Source organism: Falco biarmicus, chromosome 11 (genome assembly GCF_023638135.1).
Source record: "Falco biarmicus isolate bFalBia1 chromosome 11, bFalBia1.pri, whole genome shotgun sequence".
NCBI lineage: Eukaryota > Metazoa > Chordata > Aves > Falconiformes > Falconidae > Falco > Falco biarmicus.
In genome coordinates, this window is record NC_079298.1 from 21,343,844 (window position 1) to 21,362,956 (window position 19,113).

The 19,113-nt window shown below is 38.8% G+C and overlaps 2 protein-coding genes across 11 annotated transcripts in view; one reads left to right on the forward strand and one right to left on the reverse strand.

Annotated features, from left to right (window-relative positions):
* The window catches only part of GLMN (glomulin, FKBP associated protein), a 26,930-nt gene extending 21,437 nt beyond the window's left edge, over positions 1–5,493 (reverse strand). For 2 of the 4 annotated variants that reach the window (XM_056356489.1, XM_056356488.1), the window contains exons 1-5: positions 5,242–5,265; positions 3,745–3,816; positions 3,133–3,258; positions 1,561–1,680; positions 665–773 (exon numbers count right to left, since the gene is read on the reverse strand). In XM_056356489.1, the coding sequence (XP_056212464.1) occupies positions 665–773; positions 1,561–1,680; positions 3,133–3,258; positions 3,745–3,810 (421 nt within the window). In that variant the 5' untranslated portion in view covers positions 3,811–3,816; positions 5,242–5,265. Of the gene's footprint in view, positions 1–664; positions 774–1,560; positions 1,681–3,132; positions 3,259–3,744; positions 3,817–5,064; positions 5,209–5,241; positions 5,266–5,349 lie in introns of those variants that run through there. The other 2 variants (XM_056356490.1, XM_056356491.1) reach the window with 2 other exon arrangements.
* A 4-nt stretch (positions 5,494–5,497) lies between these two features.
* Positions 5,498–19,113, forward strand: part of RPAP2 (RNA polymerase II associated protein 2) — a 51,518-nt gene continuing 37,902 nt past the window's right edge. For all 7 annotated transcript variants that reach the window (XR_008824712.1, XR_008824714.1, XR_008824713.1 and 4 more), the window contains exons 1-10: positions 5,498–5,594; positions 6,473–6,518; positions 7,513–7,627; positions 8,237–8,335; positions 9,363–9,428; positions 10,663–10,751; positions 13,024–13,059; positions 13,926–14,862; positions 15,185–15,279; positions 16,770–16,850. Coding sequence is in view for 2 of the 7 variants with exons in the window: in XM_056356493.1 (XP_056212468.1) it covers positions 5,537–5,594; positions 6,473–6,518; positions 7,513–7,627; positions 8,237–8,335; positions 9,363–9,428; positions 10,663–10,751; positions 13,024–13,059; positions 13,926–14,862; positions 15,185–15,279; positions 16,770–16,850 (1,622 nt within the window). In the remaining 5 variants the exon portion in view is untranslated. The remainder of the gene's footprint in view (positions 5,595–6,472; positions 6,519–7,512; positions 7,628–8,236; positions 8,336–9,362; positions 9,429–10,662; positions 10,752–13,023; positions 13,060–13,925; positions 14,863–15,184; positions 15,280–16,769; positions 16,851–19,113) is intronic.

Consider the following 19,113-nt stretch of genomic DNA (forward strand, 5'->3'; position numbering starts at 1 on the left):
TTCACTATCCAAAAAACCCACATGCTTCTAACTACCAAAATGCTTCACTTGTTAAATTAAAACATAATTCAATATCAAATCTCAGTGATTGCTATAATCAGACTTAAACTTGAAACACAACACTTTATTTCATCTCCCATACCAAAACAGAAACTACTACTTGTTACCTACTTAATGGGTGTCCAAACCCAACATTTTTAGTTTTTACATGTAAGCCAGAAGAATGCTTCCCTCTCACCAATCAAATATTTCAACCTGCTTCAATCTGCAATAAAAGCTTTTACACTATGAAAATATGAAAGTATATTTTATAAGTTAAATAATGAATATTTTCACAAATCCATGTAATTCTCTGTTTCTGTTAACAGTGTGAATGGTTTACACCTTTAAATATAAATGTCACAGGACAATATTATTGTAAATGATGAAAAATAGCTGAATATTGCTATTTCAACTGATGCTATGAATCCTATCTAAAATCTTTCTCTAACAGGCCAATATAAGTATGAAAGTTATACCCCATGTTATTTTGCAGAATATAACAGATTGTAAAGCCTGTCAGGACAGACATATCCTGAAACTATCCCAGCAAAGGCTAAACAAAATTGATAAATAAATGAGAAAATAGTTTAATTTAGAGATCACATTAAAAACTATATCTTACCTGTCTGCAAAGGCTGAAGCAGTAACATGACAGTCTGGCACACTTGTTCTCCAGATGTCTGTTCAATCTGCTCAAGTAAACCCAAAAAAAGCTCCTTCGGATTGCATAGCTGCAAAAGAGAAACAATGTATATTTTTTAATAACCACGGTCATAAGCTACAAATTCATCACAAGCAAGCTACAATACAGAAGTTCTTGAATGTCAGGAAAGCAGGTCTGAACATCCTAGATAATCTTTAAGAAAACAAATATGAAACAGTAAGTACTTCCCTACAAGTAATGTCTTCTGTAGTGTATACATTTTCATATAAGCTGAAAATATACAATAACAAATAGTGACACTAAACCGGATTTCTGTGGTCTATAAAAAGCCTCAGAGTACCTTAGCAAACTAATCCTTAGATGTAGAGAGAAAAGAAAAACTTCAGTGTGAAATTAACTCAAGCTATAGAGTTTGCTTTTAAATACATGAATGAAAGGGAACTAGTTTTCTACAGATTAAAACTTTTTTCCCCTACTACTCCATCAGAATTATCAGGTAATCATACTGTATCTGCAGTAGCCAAGAGATGGTATTGCTGTGGCTGCTCTGATTACAGCAGCTGGCTCTCAAAAACATCATCAGTTCTCTCTGCCTTTTTCTTCTGGGTAATGCTATGTCTCTGTTTTGCCCAATTACTATTTTCACAAGATTTGTAATAGGTTAATTACCTCTGAGAACACTAAGCCTACGTCTGCTTCAGATGAAACTGGTCTGTGCATTTAAAAGTTACAGGAAATGGACAGAAAAACCCAGAAGCAGTCATGCCTTGTTTTCTTTGGAAATCAGGGGGAAAATTAGGACCTCTCCCCTCCCTACAATTATTGTATTATAACCATGTATTTAAAAAACATACCTGTGCCAACTGATCTAGTATCTTCAGGCAGTGTTCTCGCTTATCATCTTCCTGTTTATACATGAAAATACATCTAACAAGAGGAGAGATGAGATTCCAACCCATATTCTTGATGATAACCTAAAACCCAGATTTTCAGAGAATAAACCAAAACTGGACATCTTCAAAATCCACAGAGATTGTACATATGAAGGTCAAAAAAGACAACATATCAATGTCCTGCTTGTAACCAACACCATAATAATGTCACTGAAATTTTAACAACTATTACCATGAAGTTCTATATTTGACATACATTGTATTCTCTACCATACCTATAAACAGTAGCATATTTTGTATAGTTTTCATCAGTGTATTAACTCTAACATTTCAATATATATTTCTAAGAATTTATATGACAATACACTTAAAACAGGACCAAGTAGGGGAGTTTTGCTGAAAGAAAGAATGCTTAGACAAATTATTTTTAACTTGAGGGGATCGAGATCTTCAGTTGTTACTCCAAACTCAAAAAATTCAAAACCAGACTGTGAATCCCATGTAACATTGCCAAAACATTCCATCCTTCACTTTCTTTCTGAACTTCCTATTTATCTGTGTATAATTTAGTATATTCTCCCAGCTCCCCTAAATGCCCACAGACATTAGCATCTCTTACATCAGTATCAGCTTAGTTGGCTCCTACACTTCTGGCCAACATTATAATATCCATCTGTGGCAGATATAATAGCAAGTAACTAACATTATTACATCCACTGTGGTGGATAAGACAGCAGCACCCACCAATTACTTGCTTGTTCTCCTCTCCCAGTGGGGTGGGGGAGAGGATCAGAAGAGCAGAACAGAGAATGATTCATGGATTGAGGTAAGGACAATTCAGTAAGTGAAGGACAAAGGAGAGCAGAGGGGTGGAAGAGGAGGGAATAATGCAAATCAACTCCCACCCAGCCATCTCCAAGCAACAGCTACTTTCGAATAGGTCCCCATGCCCATGTGTTTTTATTGCTAAGCATGATGTTTTATGGTATGGAATATCTCTTTCATCAGTTCAGGTCAGCTATTCCAGCTGTGTCCCCTCCCAACTTCCCTGCTTACTGAGGGAGCAGAGCGAGAAACAGAGAAGGCCTTAACACTGTACAAGCACTGATCAGCAATAGCTGAAACACTGGCGTGTCATCAACACTGTTTTGGTCACAAATCTAAACCGCAGCACCATACAGGCAGCCACGAAGAAAATCAGCTCCATGCCAGTCAGACCCAGCACACCATCTGAAATCCCATTCTGTTAAAGAGGGACATTGTCACCTTCTCTTAATTATGCTTTTGTCCTCTCTTTTCCTTTTGCTTAACTCACTGGAAAACAGTTATTAATGATTTTGTTAAGATTACCATGACTTGGTTTCTGTGACCTACCTAAGTTACACAAGAATGTGCACTTAACACAGAGCAACTTCATAACTATCCTTATGTACAGCCTTGCTCCACAGTGAAGTAGCTTTCCCTTGTTAATAAGCAGTTTTATCTATTTAATGGTGTCAGTGAACAACTTGTGTAGTGCAAACTTAAACTCACCTTATTTTTTTCATTTTGAATTATTTCTAATAACTGAGCTGCGTACCCATCTTCTAAACATTTCTGACCTGCTACTTGAAACAGATTAAAATCTTCTCCTTTGAAATCAATTTCTTCCAGAATTTGCTAGAAAGAAAATATGCCTGTTTAACTCCATAGTTACAAAAGGCAAATAAAAAATAAGAAAATCCAAGCTTTCATTTCAAAATTAAATGTAGCATCACTGTAGCTCATCTTTTTTTATATAGCTCTTTCACATATTAAAAAAGCTGCCAAGAGCTAACACAGAAAACAAAGCAGTATTTGAATAGCACCTTCTAACTACAATACGTTGTTTGAAAGAACTATTTTCTAAAATAACCTGCTAAGGTTTTGTTCCTTCAGACAGGCACTTTTAAGTACAAGAACATCTACTTCTCCAAGAAGCAGAAGTTATCAAGCATCTTGAGATACGCACCACAGACAGGTCAGTGAAACAAGCGGTCCAATGAGAAGTTCTGCTAACAACTGTCTGGTGTCTTGGCATCATTTTACTTTTAATTATAATATATGAAGCAAAATGCACACTGTCTACACTCATGACTTCTATGGAAAAAAACCAAAACTACTTACACATCTTTGTATTATGGCTTGAAGTTCATCGACTGCCATTATAGTTTGACTTTGTTCTTCTGGCATTGAAAACTATTATAAATTAAAGAGTGCAGTATTAAGTAAAAACAGAGACTGAAAAGTAATCACATTATCAAAAAAAAAATGTCCGTAAAGGAATGAGAACAACCTAAACAGACAGATATTATGAAGAGTACATGATAAAAAAAAAACAGGAAGAATGCATTCTTAAGGTGTACACTGTATTAGTCTATTTCCCATATTTGTAGAAAATGGTATTACTGGCAGAAAAAAACCCCTGTATTCTATGTACAGGGAAGCAATTTTTCAAGTAGTATCAGGTTGATCTTAAGAAGTCAGGAGGCCTCAGGTTATACATAGGCACATACATTGAAAACCGCAGCTAATACAGAGCAAGTGTGGGCTCACTGCATACCAAGTGCAGATGCCCATGATATAAATTTTCTGCGACTATTCCCAGCGGAGGAGGTCCTGCTCAGCCAAGACCAGAACACTCTTAACCTGACGCCTGGGATGTGCACAGCTGACCCAACCACCACACCAGTTTATACCAACAGTCCAGTCACAACCACACTGGCAGTATTATTTATTTCTTTCTAGTGTCTAGGCTGGGCTACTTCAGTGGCCTTTTACCTCTAGATAATATCATTTTACAACTTTGCTGCTAAACACAATTAAGTTAAACATTTGACTAATGTTAAGTACATAAAAAGTTTTACATAGTCAGGACCACGAATTACAAATGAAATCAAGCTTGGTTATCCCATGTGATATTTCAGAGCAGCAGTCACAATCTTTATAACCATGTACCTAAATCTAGTTATATGGCCACAATGAGCGTCAGTTACCTCTACAAATGGATAATTAGCTAACTGTTCATCACAACACCCAAGTTCCATACTTAGACATCTCAGTGTAATTTCCTCTTACATTAGATCTCAGCTACATCACACACCCAGATAACTAGGCTACCTGGATGTTTACAAAAAACAGGTAACTCGCAAAAGTTTAAAAAAAAAAATCTATGTGAGAATTTTATTATTCAAAGCACAAACAAATCACCTTCTGCTCTCAACGGCCTATTTTAACATTTTCATGTCCCTGCAACCTCTCAGCACATCTGACCTGTCCTTTTAATTTGATTATCACATACCTTATTACCACACGTTGTGCTATTTGAGCTCTTTATTTTACAGGACGTTAGCAATCCTTCCAGAACAATTCTAATATTCTTGCATTTGCAGCAGGCATTGACTTTACGATGTACTTACAGCCCTGCAACAAGCCCTGAGCGCTCACCGTGCTGATCCAGGGATTTACCAGCCAAGCTCACAGACGGTCTCAGGCCTTGATACTTAACCTGGTTTCTAAATAAATCTTTTCAGACGCTTCAGCGGCAAGCAGATAGCACCTGAACCGTAAGAAACTTTCTACTACTAACAGTCACCGAGCTCCCGCCCCTCTCACGAACCGCACCTCAGCCCCTTCGCTCGGCAGGATACGACCAGGCCGGCACACAGGTGCCGCCAACGCGCGCCTCGACCACTCGGCTGCGTTACGACACCCCACGGCCGCCCCCCTCACCTCAGCGGCGGCCGGCGGAGCCGCGCTGCAGCCCCTCCAGCGCCGCTCGGCTGCGCCCCACCGCGCCACAGGGCCGCGCCGCCGCCGCCCCCCCGCTCCTAGCCCGGGCCACGTCCCGCCGGCGGCGGCGGCTCTGGCTCCGCCTCCCGGGTGAGAGGTCAGAGGGCGGGAGCGGGCAGCCGCCGGCATGGCGGGCAGGAAGCCGCCGGGCGGCGCGCAGGGGAGGCTCGGCCGGCGGCACGCAGGTAGGCTTCAGCCTGTGCGTGCCGGCCCTCCCGCCCGGCGCGTTGGGCTCTCCCTGTGCCCGTAGGCCGGCGCGGCGGACTCGCCCAACTCGCGGTACCGGGGGGGGGGGAGCGGCGGGACGGCCGCGGTCGGCGGCGCGGGCACGCAGCCGCGATCTCGGTGGGCCGCGGCCGGGCTGGCTGCGTAGTCGGGGCTGGCGAGCGGCGGCTGCCGGCGGTGGGTCTGCCCAGGCGGGGCCCGGGCAGCGAGTGCCCCCACTGTCCCCTCAAGCCGGCGGCGGCTGCGCCCCTGGTTTCTGCAGCGCCGGCAGCCTCAGGGTCCGTTACTTTCCCTCCCTGTTGCCCTTGTCTGCAGGGGCCAGCTGCCCGGCCCCCCCCGTCGGTGGGCGGTAGGAGCGCTGGGGCAGCCCGCGGGGGCGGCGGCGGCGGTGGCGGCGGCGGGGGTGGCGGCGGCGGGCTGGGCCCTGGCCGGGGCAGGCCCCAGCGGTGGAGCTGAGGGAAGGGGCAGCGTGTGCCCGCGCTGGGTGCGGGGGTGAAGCCGGTGCAAAGCCAGGGTGAGTGCGGCGCGGCGCAGAATTGTTGCCGGAGTTACTTTTCCTTTAGCTTTCTGACCGTACAGAGCATGGTGGAGGAGGACATGGAGGGAGCTGGGCCTGTCTGTCCTCACACTTACAAAACGTGTGTCTGACTAGCTGCTGAATGTTGACTAGCTTACTGAAGTTGCGCTCTGCCACCAAAAGCAAGTTTCTAAGCAGATCTCTTGATTATGCTTACAGTTTAGTGGTTTTCATATTTTTCAGGTTCCAATATTTTGCCCTATTGAAGGAAGAAAGTACACTAATGTCTATATTTCTGCATTTGTATATTTTTATTTTTAGGGAATAAACTTTCAGCTGCTCTGAAGAATGAAGATGCTGCTCAAAGGTACAATTTCTGACGTAACAATATGTGGCATTCCTGTTGTTTGGCCTCACGTTGAAATCACATTCTCTGCCTTGTGTGGTTTTTTGCCTTCTCTAGCAACATCATACAGACTTGTCCGGCGTGATGCTATGTAACTTCTAACAGCGTGCACATATGTGCATTGTTTAGTACGCGGACAGTTTACAAATCTAACCTCCATAGTTGTATTTCCTTAGCTGTAGTGCTTGCTTTTTGCCATCTTAACTTCTTTGCATACCTGCCATTTTTCTTTATTCGCTTGAAAAACCAAACTTGAGAGGAAAAAACACTTTCTGCCATGGATGATTACCTGAATATTCATTTGATTCTGTAGTAGAGCCAGACTTCCAGGTGTATAGCATAGATCTCGGTTGGTTAAGACAGCAGAATGACTGTGCATTGACAACCTGTGGGAAGCACTGCTAAATGGAGATCGGAGACATCTGGATGGTTGCTCTTTGGGTGTTTGCTGACCATAGAATAAGTGGCAAGACTCAGGAAAACTACTGTAGTGGGATGTGTTTGGTTTATTGCTTCCTTTGTACCCTCACACTCATCTTGTCCCAGTCCTTTTCTTCAGGCTCTTCGTGTCTCACCCAGCTCCCATTCTCCTGGCAACAATCCGTAAATTGTTTGTCGCAGGCCCTTTGTCCAGCCGCTTCTGGGTTTCCCGCTCTTGCAAGTGGAGTTGCATAACCTTGTGTAGAAGTATTGCAATGCAATAAAAGTCAATACTTTTCCTGACTGGAGTGGAAATAATGCAAACCAAAGTTGGCAACTAGCTGTAATAAGCAATAGCCAATAATTTGGTTATTACAGAATTACTAGTCCAATTACTTGTTGCCTGATTTGGCCAGCACGGTGCAATGCAGAAAAATGTAAGCTACTACATTTCAGAAAAAGAAATAAAGGTATTATTGGAGAATTGTTTATGGAAATCTGCATTCTGTGTCATTCAGTGTCTATGCTGTTACAGGAAGGCAGCTCTGGCAGCTGCTATGAGAAAGAAGATTGAATCTGAGAAAAAAGCATTGTATATTGTTGAACAACTCCTGGAAGAGAATATTACTGAAGAGTTTCTTCTGAATTCTGTAAGTGTTTCAAGTTTTATACTGTTTTATATGTTAGTGTTCAATTTTTTTTTAAATACTCGGAGCAATTTGCTGCAGTTTAAAGGAGACAAACCATTTATTCCCTCTCTCGTCAGCTCTGATGATGATTGCGTTATTTTCAAGGATTCTGCTGTGAAAACATGCCCTAGTTTTGCAGGACTATACATTTATGAATCCTTACTTTATTACCACAGCCTTTGTTTATGTCTCTGTGGTTCTGGACTGATTGATGAAGTATAAAAATTTAGGTCTATATCATGTCATCTGTGAATTTAGATGAAGTCTCTCTAATGCACCACAGTTTATCTGGCAGCATGGTTTTGCTGGAATGGTATGACAATTAGTCCTGTAAATAGCCTGGTAAATAGGCTTACAAAACATGTAATTAGAGGAAAATTATGAAAATAGGTGCCACACTAGAGGCAAAATTACAAAGCTTTTGTATATGTAAAAAGAAGTGCGTATGTCTGTCTTCTTTCCCGGTTTACCCTTTTATCTTAAACATTTATTTTCTTATGAGATATTTTTAGTACAAAAAATGACAGATTTTCCGGTATTGGTTGTTGAACTATTTTCTTGTAATTTTAGGGAAAATTCATTACTCCATCTCACTATAAAGACATTGTTGATGAACGGTCTATCATCAAGCTATGTGGATATCCTCTATGTCAAAATAAACTGGAAAATGTAAGTAGCTTTTTATTAATGCTCTTATAAGAATCTTTTCACAATGTTTATTGCCTTGCATTTGCTTTATAATTTTACACTTAAAATATTAAACATAGATCAAAATACTGTCAATAATGGGCCAGGCATCATATAATTCCGTTTCAGTGTAATCCTTCTGCAATAAAAGGTAAACTTTGATCAGTTGACAGCATTACTGTATGACAGAATCAGTTAGCATCTACTTTGACAGTAATAAAGATGAACGAAGTATGGCTTCATGGCCTTCCTTTGTGCATACAGAAACTTTCTAATCTTGTTCCTTCTTCAGTGTAATGGCATATCTCTGTAAGAAGGATTGACGTGAAAAAATAATGTAATGCAGGGATATTACTATGTGAATGCATATACATCTGCCCTAAAAATATGTCAAAATCATAGTCACACTTACTTAGGTATGGTATGTCAGAGCGTAAGCAGAACTCACAGTTCAGTTACATAACCTGTGATGTAATACCAGTTGTGATACACCTGATTATGTGGAAAAAAAAGTACTCGAGTACAAAAAGTTTTACTGATTTGGACTTCATATGTCCCCACAGAAGTTCACTTTGAAACTGTATTATATTTTATGTAATTTCCTCTCTAGGTTTGTCTGAGTAGTGGTGGGCTCTCTGACAGTATAGTGTCACGTGCATATAAGTAGATATGGATTAAAGAAGGACCTGTGTGTAACAGCCCAATATTTATACATAAGTAAAATTTCTGCCATGTCAGCTCTGTTGTTTTATGTTTAGCACTGACTTTCTTGTTGATCCAAAGTTGTGTTCTATTGAGTGTGAAACGTAAGTGATTAAAGATTAAATTGCCATTCTTAAATCTGAGAAGGTACAATGTCAAAAGAATTGAGAGAAAAGATGGTTGTGTAGTATGCAATTTGGCTAAAACAGAGCATAGTACACATACTAAAATACATTAATTAAGAATTAATTTTCTCTAAAGTCATGATGGAAGTGACAGCCATGCTGACGAAAGCATATTGTTTTAGGTGCCAAAACAGAAGTACAGAATTTCAACAAAAACGAACAGAGTTTATGATATCACTGAAAGAAAGGTATGGTAACAAGTCTGTTTCTAAAATGTATCTAATACTGACTCAACCAGAAATACATTTTGTAGCAGCATTCATATAGTGGCTTGATTCAGAGCCAATATGTTTGATTCTTAGGAAATTTTTACAAACTGTTAGAATATAAAGGTTTTCATTCATTTCAGTTTCTAGATGCTTTCTTCAGAAAGACAAAACCCTACCTATTTTCTTTTGTGATTTTTAAACATAATATGGAAAGTTTTACTTGGGTAGCATTTGAATGTGGTACAGCTGATCTGTTAAAGACATTTGTGAAGGAGTGTTGTCTGTTTTGTTCCAGTATAGCAGTGAGCTTTAGTAGGGTCAAAGTGCACATCCTTTTCTTTAACTGAAGTTTGCCCTGGTGTAATACAAGTTACATATTATGTATTCCACATATTATGTATTCCTTCGTGTGTCTGCCTCTAGGGTTCTTCTTTGAGGACTTCTCAAATCTCTTCACAAAGTCTTTCTTTCTTGAAGCATATTCATGTGTGTGGCTGCGTAAAAGTCTTGCTTGCCTGCTCACAGGATATGCAATCATCTACAGTTGATGCTAAATTGTAGGATGAATGTTTCTAGTTTTGGAACAAATTTCTTCAGTGTTGCTAGTATACATTCCTTGCCTTTGGTTTCAAGTCTGGGATACACAAAATTCTGAGAACTGCTTTCTCAAGCTACCAGGCAAGACTCCAAGAAGTAGGATGTTTTGTCTTGTTCCCTAATGCAAGTGTGCAAGTTAGTTTTTCAAAGATGCTGTAAAATCTTAGGTTTTGTTCTGTGTACTGCAAAACATGCAAGTTCTTTTGCTATCCAAAATTTTCATTATTAAACACCTGCATTTTATTGCATGTCTTTTAAACTATGTGACCATCTTGTTGGGTTAGGGATTGCTCTTTGAACAGTTTCATGGGGTTTTTTTTTTCAAATTATTATTATGTTATATAGAATCCAACAGTGGCTTGCTTCTCAGTATGTAATAAAAGCCCAAAAAGCATAGAAGTGGGGAAAAAAGAAACTAAAGTGGCTTGTGGGGAGTGGGATGACCTATTTAACAGGTTTGGTTTCTCAGATGAATTAAAAACCTGGTCATGGGCTTAAAAAGAAATGTGAATTAGTACTTAATTTTACAGGCATAAAGAACAATGACTTTTGTACCTTTCTTTGAGTGTTAAAGTTGTCTTTAGTCATATTTTCTTGCTTTCTCTCTTGTTCACAGTGCTTTTGCAGCAACTTCTGCTATAGAGCATCTAAATATTTTGAAGCTCAAATTTCCAAAAGTCCGGTATGGATGAGAGAAGAAGAAAAGTAAGTATAATCTAATACATTTGTTGCTCCTTTTGAGAGTATTATTTTCTCTGTGCGAGCTGCAATGCTAATTAATTAGCTGCAGTGCATCAAAATGATTCAGCTGAAGCAGAGGTAACTCATGTTAACATGTTAGCTTAGCATGGTGTTTGTTTTAAAAGTATTGTTGCCCTATTGATCACAATAATTGACACGACAGTACTACTCATACTTAGTGGGCATGACCATATCAATTTAGAGGGCAGACTGATCATAAATAAGTCAACTTGTATTAACTTTAAAATGTACTTATTAGGATTGGATTTTTACAAACCATATAAAGTACAGGATATATTCCTCTTACTCTGTTACAAGAGATTTTCTAATTTGAGCACAGCAGTTGGCATTGCTCAAGGTTAGGCTGTGAGTGCTTGACCTGAAAGCAGGCTGTAACATGAAGAGGTTCTTTATCCTGTCTAAATTTCAGATTACCCATTTCCTGTTGTTACTGCAATACACATTCTGGAACACTGTGATGCAGCCCATGTTCCTACCTTAGGAAACATGGGCTTGCAAATAATTAATAGAGCCAATGGGTGTCACTGTTTAACAAAAAATACTTGCCTGGAGAACATTCAGCTGAATTTATTCAGCTTTCGTTCTCCAAGATGCTACTTTTCATGGTCTCCTGGTTTTCAGCAAAAGAAACTAGCTGAAATTATATGCGTGAGCTCATTTTCACAGTTCAGATCAGTCGTACAAAATACCTGATGAGTGAGAGAAGAGATTTAGAGCAGCCAGATCTGATCTGAGGGATTCTTAGCTGGTAAAACGTCTCTTCATAAAATGTTTAAGTAAGTTTACCAGTATTTCTGTGCTATTGTTTTGTCATCTTTAAAGTATTTCTAAAATTTCCCTTTATTCTTAACGTCAAAAGTCTGTAGTTCTGATACACTTGACATAGTTTATTATTTATGCTGTGTTGTGGGGAGGAGGCAGTATTTTCAAAAAACAAACAAAACCCCATAGTCCATGGTTAGGTGTATCTGTTTGCACAGTCACGTACATATGCACACACTGATAATCGTATATACATCTGAAATTCTTTCGACAAAAACCACTACAACCTCCAAGTAAAACTGAAGAAGAGTTATATGGTGTTAATAATGTTATTCATTGTATATTATCCCCCTTAGTTTCCAAACTCAGTTCATTCATATGAAAGGTGCAGCTTTCATCTTTTTAAATCTGGGGGGGGGGTTTATGTACTGTCTGAGAGGTGTTAGTGTATTGACTTGCATTCACTGCACGCCTAAAAGGTTTTCTTTCATTCATAGGACAGGTGGGTGAGGATTTCAGCATTTAGTGCTGGATAAAATGAATAGCATTGTGGTGATGCCTCGTAGCTGAATTGAAGCAGATTAACTGAAAATAGAGCTTTGGAAAGACACCTATCAGCACTTACTTAGTAATATTTCTCAGAGTTTCTGGAAACCTTTTGAACTCAGTTTTCTTAAAGCAGTATAACTTGATACCCTAATTTTTAACAAAGTAGTATTTTTAAAAAAGTAAAGATATCCTGAATATTCATATTTTTTGCATTAATACGGAGCATTTTCATATAAATGGTCCAGGTTTGTTACTGCAATAGGAACTTTATGAGCTATGAGGGTCTTGGTATGTTTACTTGGTTGAAGAGGAGACCAAAGACTGATCTGAAAGCAGCCTACAAGTATTTGAAAAAACGTTACAAAGATTACAGAGCCAAACTATTCTTGCTTGACAGCAGAAAACTTAATAAGGTATGGTGGCCATAAAGTATCACATGGATGGTTCCAGTTGGACATTGCGGGGGAAAAATTGCACTGAGGTTATGGCTGAATGAAACAGGATAGTCAGCAATGTTTTGAAATCTCCATTTTTGGAGGTTTTCAAGATTTAAACTTAATGAATTTGTGGCTGACCTAAACTAGTGCTAATGACAATTGCATTACAAGCAGGAAGGTCAGACTAGGGACTTCCAGAGGTCCTTTCTGACTAACATTTGTGTGACTTGCTGATTCTGTTAAATGTTGTTCAGTGTAACAGCATCATTCTGCAGGCAGATGATTCCTGTTCTGTCAACATGTATGTATAAACCTGTTCTTGCTAACCCTGCTTTGAACAGAGGGTGTTGGACTAGAAGATCCCCAGGTGTCCCTTCCAGCATCAACTATGTATTGTATGTATTAACGTGTATTTCAAGAGCATTGATTGAGCAGGAAAATCTTGATTCTGTGTCATCTTTTTGCAGACCACCAGACATAGAGCTGCTGAAGGAGGGACAGAGGTACACCGAACAATAATTTTTTTTGTTATATGCACTTACAGTTAGAAATATTAGTATCATATCAGGTGAAAGGAGAATCTTTGATTTCCTGTGTTACAGAAAAAACCTTATTAGAACCTACTCAAAGGTTTTTTTCCTTTGTGATCCTAAACCAGAATATTTGATCTGCACGATTTAGTGTACAGCTGCTGTTGGCCCATATATCTTAATTTGAGCCTGTTGAAATCTGAAACAAATACACTGTTTGTACATTGCATATTTTATAACAGCTATTCTTTATAAAGAAAATGGTACCAATTATGTGTGATGAAAGCTTCTGTATTTCTTAATCAAAAATCTGTATATCAACTGAAATGAAATCATGCTACTCTGTCATCTCTCTGCACCTTGCTGTGTATTGCAACTTTTTGTTTGTTTTCTTTTGCAACACCTGGCCATTAGGTGGCAAACTTAACATTTGCTGAAAACAGCTCTGCCATCCCCCTGATTTTTAGCATGCTATATTCCTTTTATGTTTTAGGATGACTATTTTCATTTTAAAATGGCACTATTTGTCATGCTAAGTCTTATATTATTCTGTTGTCTTTAATAAATACCTTGCTTACTATTCTTTTCTAATGGCCAATAAGCAACTGAGAACTCACTCCTTGGAATAGTGTCTGTACCTGTTATCTTGATTGCAGAACAGCTCTCTGAGTTCAAGAAGACTTGAAAGAGCAGCTATGATTCTTAAAGCAAAAAAAGTACACTTCTCCTACAAGGGAAAAATGCTTTCTTTATCTTCCTTACATGAGAATGAAAAGCTTATGTAATGTTTCAGGGAACACCCATTTTTTATTTCATAGATGGCTTGTGTTTTGTTATAGTGGACAGTCTGGAGAAGAGGTGACACTACGTGATGAAGTAATTAAAGCATCTGACATTGAAAATCCTAGGATATCTTCAAATCCATGTGAATCTGGTTCTCATGATGCAGCCAGTGACAGTAGTAGTGATACTGAACAAGAATTTGTTTCTTCTGTCGTACGAGGAAGTCAGTCAAGTTCAGCCAGTCTTGCACAGCAATTGCACAGAAACAGCATCCTCAAAAAGAAGCAGGCTCAGAAAGTCTGTTCCAGCCCTAAAACAGAAGAGTCAGATGTGGTAGAAGCCACTGAACTACTGTCTAATTGTAAATTAGATGCTCAAGAAGAAATAGGTGCTTGCTCTGTTCATGATAAAATAACTGCAATGCCTTCAAAAACTACTACTCTGGGGAAATCAAGTGCTTCAGAAAACTGTGAAGATATTTGTGGTTCACAGATAGTTTTTCTAGGTGTGAGCAAAAGAGGGGCAGAACATCTTAAAAGAACACTCGCTAACTCAGAAGACTGTAAAAAACCTGAGGTGAGGCATCCAGTTAATTCCAAAGGAAGTTTATTAGACGTGCTTAAGCAAACACTTAAGGAATGGAGAACTGAGGAAACTTTAAAATTTCTCTATGGCCCAAACTATACTTCTTTGTGTTCATCAGAGAGCATTTCAACTGCCAACCAGGAGAACGAAGAACTTGATGAGGATGACTTAGATACAGCTGATGATCTTAACACTGTTGCTGTAGGGGAGTCTGAAAACAGTTTGAACTGTTCTTTACCTTTCACAGGCCCAGGTGGAATAGTTAAGCCTGTGCCTAGTTACGAGAAGTTAAAAGAAGAAACAGAGTTTCTAGAACTCCGAGTAAAAGAGTTCTATAAAGGAAAGTACATCTTGGCTGAAGAGGCAGTAACACATGCACAGGCAGAGGAGCATCCAAGCAAAGAAAGAGTAAGTGTCCAGTGGAATAGTGTCAAGGCTGTATAAAGCCTGCCTTCAAACAACGATTGCAAGCTCTTTGTTTCTGTCATCCTAAGTAGATAAGTATCTAGCCCGGGGAAGGGGAAAAGTACGTTAGCTGTACACTGTATGTTGGGTCAGATTAAGCAAACTTTTCTGTCCGTTAAGAAATTACTGGTTGGGGTTTTTTTCTATTCAGAGATAAAGAGTTTTCTTATGTTTAAACATTTATTGGTAAGCTGTGACTATTTTGATGCATTGACTTTAATTCAAGACTAGGTTACAGCTGTTAAAAGTTTTTTATCTAATGCAGGATGATCAACAGGAAGATTTCACCTTCCCACTTGTTGATTCAAATGCACAAATGCAGATTAGAAAGCGAATTGTCCTTGACAAACTGAGAAAAGTGTAAGTATCCTTTACTTTGGTATATGTCAGGTTGAGGTTGGTGCACAATCATCATCATTTTAAGTAACAAACACACTATGCAAGGACATTCTGGCTTTTTCTTGGTGGCTTTAGTCATCATTTAAACTCATTACTGCCCTAAAGAACTTATTTATTTCTGAGACAGTCATCTGTGATATAGTTGCAGGTGTCAGTTTGCAGAGCCTGGTGAGGTAGATGTTAGAATCTCACCACTAAGTTGTTGTCTAGAAGAAACCTGTCCCTTCTTAGGTGTCAATCTCACGTAGATTCCAAGGATGACTACTGTATGGTAAAGCAGTTTGCTTATTCAGATGTTTCTACAAGTTTATTAGTCATTTGCAGCTTCTAGCAAAATTTCTGTTGAACTTAAAAATCTGGTATTCCATGAGTAGAGGATAAGAAAGACAGAATGTTTTGGGGTTTTTTTCCTTAGTTTCTTCAAAGGCTTTATTTTTTACTATCCACTTCTTTAGTTGATCATTTCAAATGTCATGAGATGATTCAGTAGTCCTGTCCCACTCAAGTAAGAGAGACAGTTTTCATTTTGGTAAAGCCATGATTTCTTGGTGTGTTCAGATGAAGTGGGAATATGAATATGCCCAGCATCATAGGAGTCCTGTGTTCAGTTCCCTAAAATATGTAGAGATGTAAACGAGAACAAAAGTCTTGATTCTTCCAGCAATATTGATGCACCATGCGCATATGTGCATATAAATGTAAATAACTGGATATTCAAATGCAAGACATTATTAACTATTAAACAAGTAAATAGAGGCAAAATTTTCATCCTAAATGTGAAAAGCAATGCATATTATTTCCAGCATTTGGGGATACTGACTACTAGTTAAGCAGTGTGAGCGGTTTGTTGTGGGCTGTGTCAATTTTTACACACAGTCAAGTAGGGAGGCAGTAGCTCTTTTTCTTTCTTTCGAAATTTTCTCAGTAGCCTGCTATCATCGTGATTCCAACTATCAGGTGTACAGTGGAATGTTATTTCTGTTGCATCTATGTTGAGTCTGAGATTAGCAGATACATTCTCTTTGCAAACCTCATTTAGACATGTAGTTTCCTTTTGTATTGTTACTTTTGAACCAAGTAAATAGAAATATTCAAAACATTGATGGGGCCTGGAATTCTAATCCTCATAATGTTAAACACTTTAATTTTTTTGTAAGAATGTCTTGTCAGAACTGAAATTCTGTGAAGTTAATAAGAGTATGCATGTAAAACCATAATTTCTTCTCCACGTTCATAGTGAACTAGAGCTTATTTATAAGAAGAAGCTGTTTTAAAGTGAAGGTGTTGCCCAAACACCACTCAGAGGAACCTGAATTGTAAACTACTGGCCTGATCTGCTGCATAGAAGTTGATCTCTTTTTATTAATTTTCATGAGCTTTGGTGGAAGTACTACTTGAAGAAATGAGGAAGAGAGGAAAATGTATATTGACCATTGTCTTTTGCCTTCTAGATTACCTACAGTTTTGGGCCCTCTTCAGATTTCCCCAGCTGATGTTTACACAGAGCTAAAAAATCTTGTCAAAACTTTCCGGTGAGTATTGATCTTTATTTAGATAATCTTCTTGATTGATTAATTAAACATGTTGTTGAATGATTTGTGATTTGGGCACAGAGAGGGCCCCATTGCAGATTTGCCCTTTTCTAGCTGTGTGTTAAATGTAGGTAATGTCACATTCCCTGTGGACTAACAAGTCAACCCTTTCCCTGCTCCTGACAGTGGCTAGGTCACCAGGAGTATTTGTAGATTTTTAAAAACTAGGCCAGTGGTCTCTGGAGGATGATGGTGAGTCTTTTAAAGGTTCTGCTACCTCGTCACCTCCTATTAGGCATGAGTTTCTGAGATCTGTCACTTTCTTTTGCTCTGGCTCACTACAGCCAGGCTAAATGGGTTTAATGTGATTAATAATTGTTACCACTAACTTCTAGAGCCAGGAAGAAGGTCCAGCTTGACCTATCGTATTCCTGATTTCAAGGGGAAGTAGACCTACCAGACATGCTGTCACCACAGATGAAGCTTCTGCTTCAGTCAGAAGCCCTAAAGACGGTATTTGGAGACACTAGGATAAAGAAGGGAAAACAGAATGTTGGTAACTTCTCCAAACATTTTTAGGTTTTCTTTGGGACAGAACTCTCATAACTTGGACCTCGATCATGTTCTGCATCTTGAAGTATTGTCAGGAAAGATAGCAACAACAGTTGCTAACTCTGTGGATGTTGTCACTCTTGAAACTTCTCCCCACATCCCCAGCCTGCACGAAGTTACACGGAAATTTTCCAAAACTCATTCATGGGGTGTTTGCCACAGGGCATCTAGGCTTTGGTGAATAGAAACCCAGCTCTGCCTGCCTTATTCCTTATGATTTATCTGATGTCTGGAAGGATGCCACTAAAACACAGGTCTTTATATGCAGGATTTCTTACTATGGAAGATCCTCTTTTCTGTTTTGGTGACTCTGCCTGATCTCTTTTATTAGAAAGAATTGTTAATGTTTGAACTTGATTCTGCAATTGCAGTCTTTTAAGTTGTGAGGAACCTTTTATTTTAACACCACCACTGAAACCAGGGAAGATATTTTTGGTTGTGTTTAGGCAGCATGAATATACTGCATATATACACTTATTATTGGAATAAGATCTTTAAGAGACAAAACTTAAAACAGTTTTGTTGCTCTGCAGTCTAAATGCTTACTAGTAGCTTTGGCTTATGGATGTATAGAACTGGAAAAACTACATTTGGTCTCTTTCAATCTATTTCTATATGGTTGATTATGTAATAAATCCTAGAGGTTTTCAAAAGCAGAACTTCTATTTTAAATAATTTTTGCTATTAAAAACAATGTGGCCTGAATATGAAGTTCTAGAAAAGGAACCTTGAAGCCAAAATGGACTTCTGAAAACACATAGTATGTGTGTATACATATATGTATATAAAATCTGTGGATTTACAGAATGGAACCAAATTGATTAATTTGGAGTTTGATCCCAATACCTGGCTCATGTAGCAGTAATTCATCATATTTTAACAGTCTCCCCTGAACTGTTTCTGATCCCTGAGGTAACACTTCTGAGTTTGTTTTTAAGTCTCTTCTGTTAGGAAGTAAGGTGAAGGTAGTTGTAGCAGGTTCATGGGGCTGTCTTACTGTGAAGACTCTTGATAAATTCCTTAGAAATTCAGCATTTTGGGCAGGAAATGGTTGATTACATTTGTAGGCACTACACAGGAATTTGTAAGTGCCTTTGAGATATATATATATATATGTAGAAATCAACATAAGTGGAGTTTTATTGTCACTGATAGTAAAATAATACAAAAATACAGGAAATAGGGAAGTAATACAAACCTTTAGGCCCTTTCTTCCATATCAGAGATGAAAGAAGGAGGGTCTGTTGATACACAAAAGCTAGCTCATGGATGTTAAGATGAAAGCATAGGTTTGAACTTCCAGTTCTGTATGTAGGTTTAAATTTACTTAATATGAGTGGTCTGTCTGATTTTAGGTTGAATGCTTTGACAGGGGGACCTGGGATAAAGTTTAAACAGTATTTATGTTTGCAGGGTATAGAAATTTAAAAGTTACTTTCTTTTTAGTGTGATTAAAATGCTTAATGATTATGTAGGGAGCACCGACAAATGCTAGTGCTCTTTCCTGCTTTTTGTACTGGAAATATTTCAGGCTGAAGAACTTGCCAAAGAGGGTAGGAGATAAAAAACATGGCTGTAGCAGAGCTTAGCTGAAGAAGGGTAAAAGAGCATGTGGAGAACTAAGCAACAACGATTTTCAGCTCCATTGGTT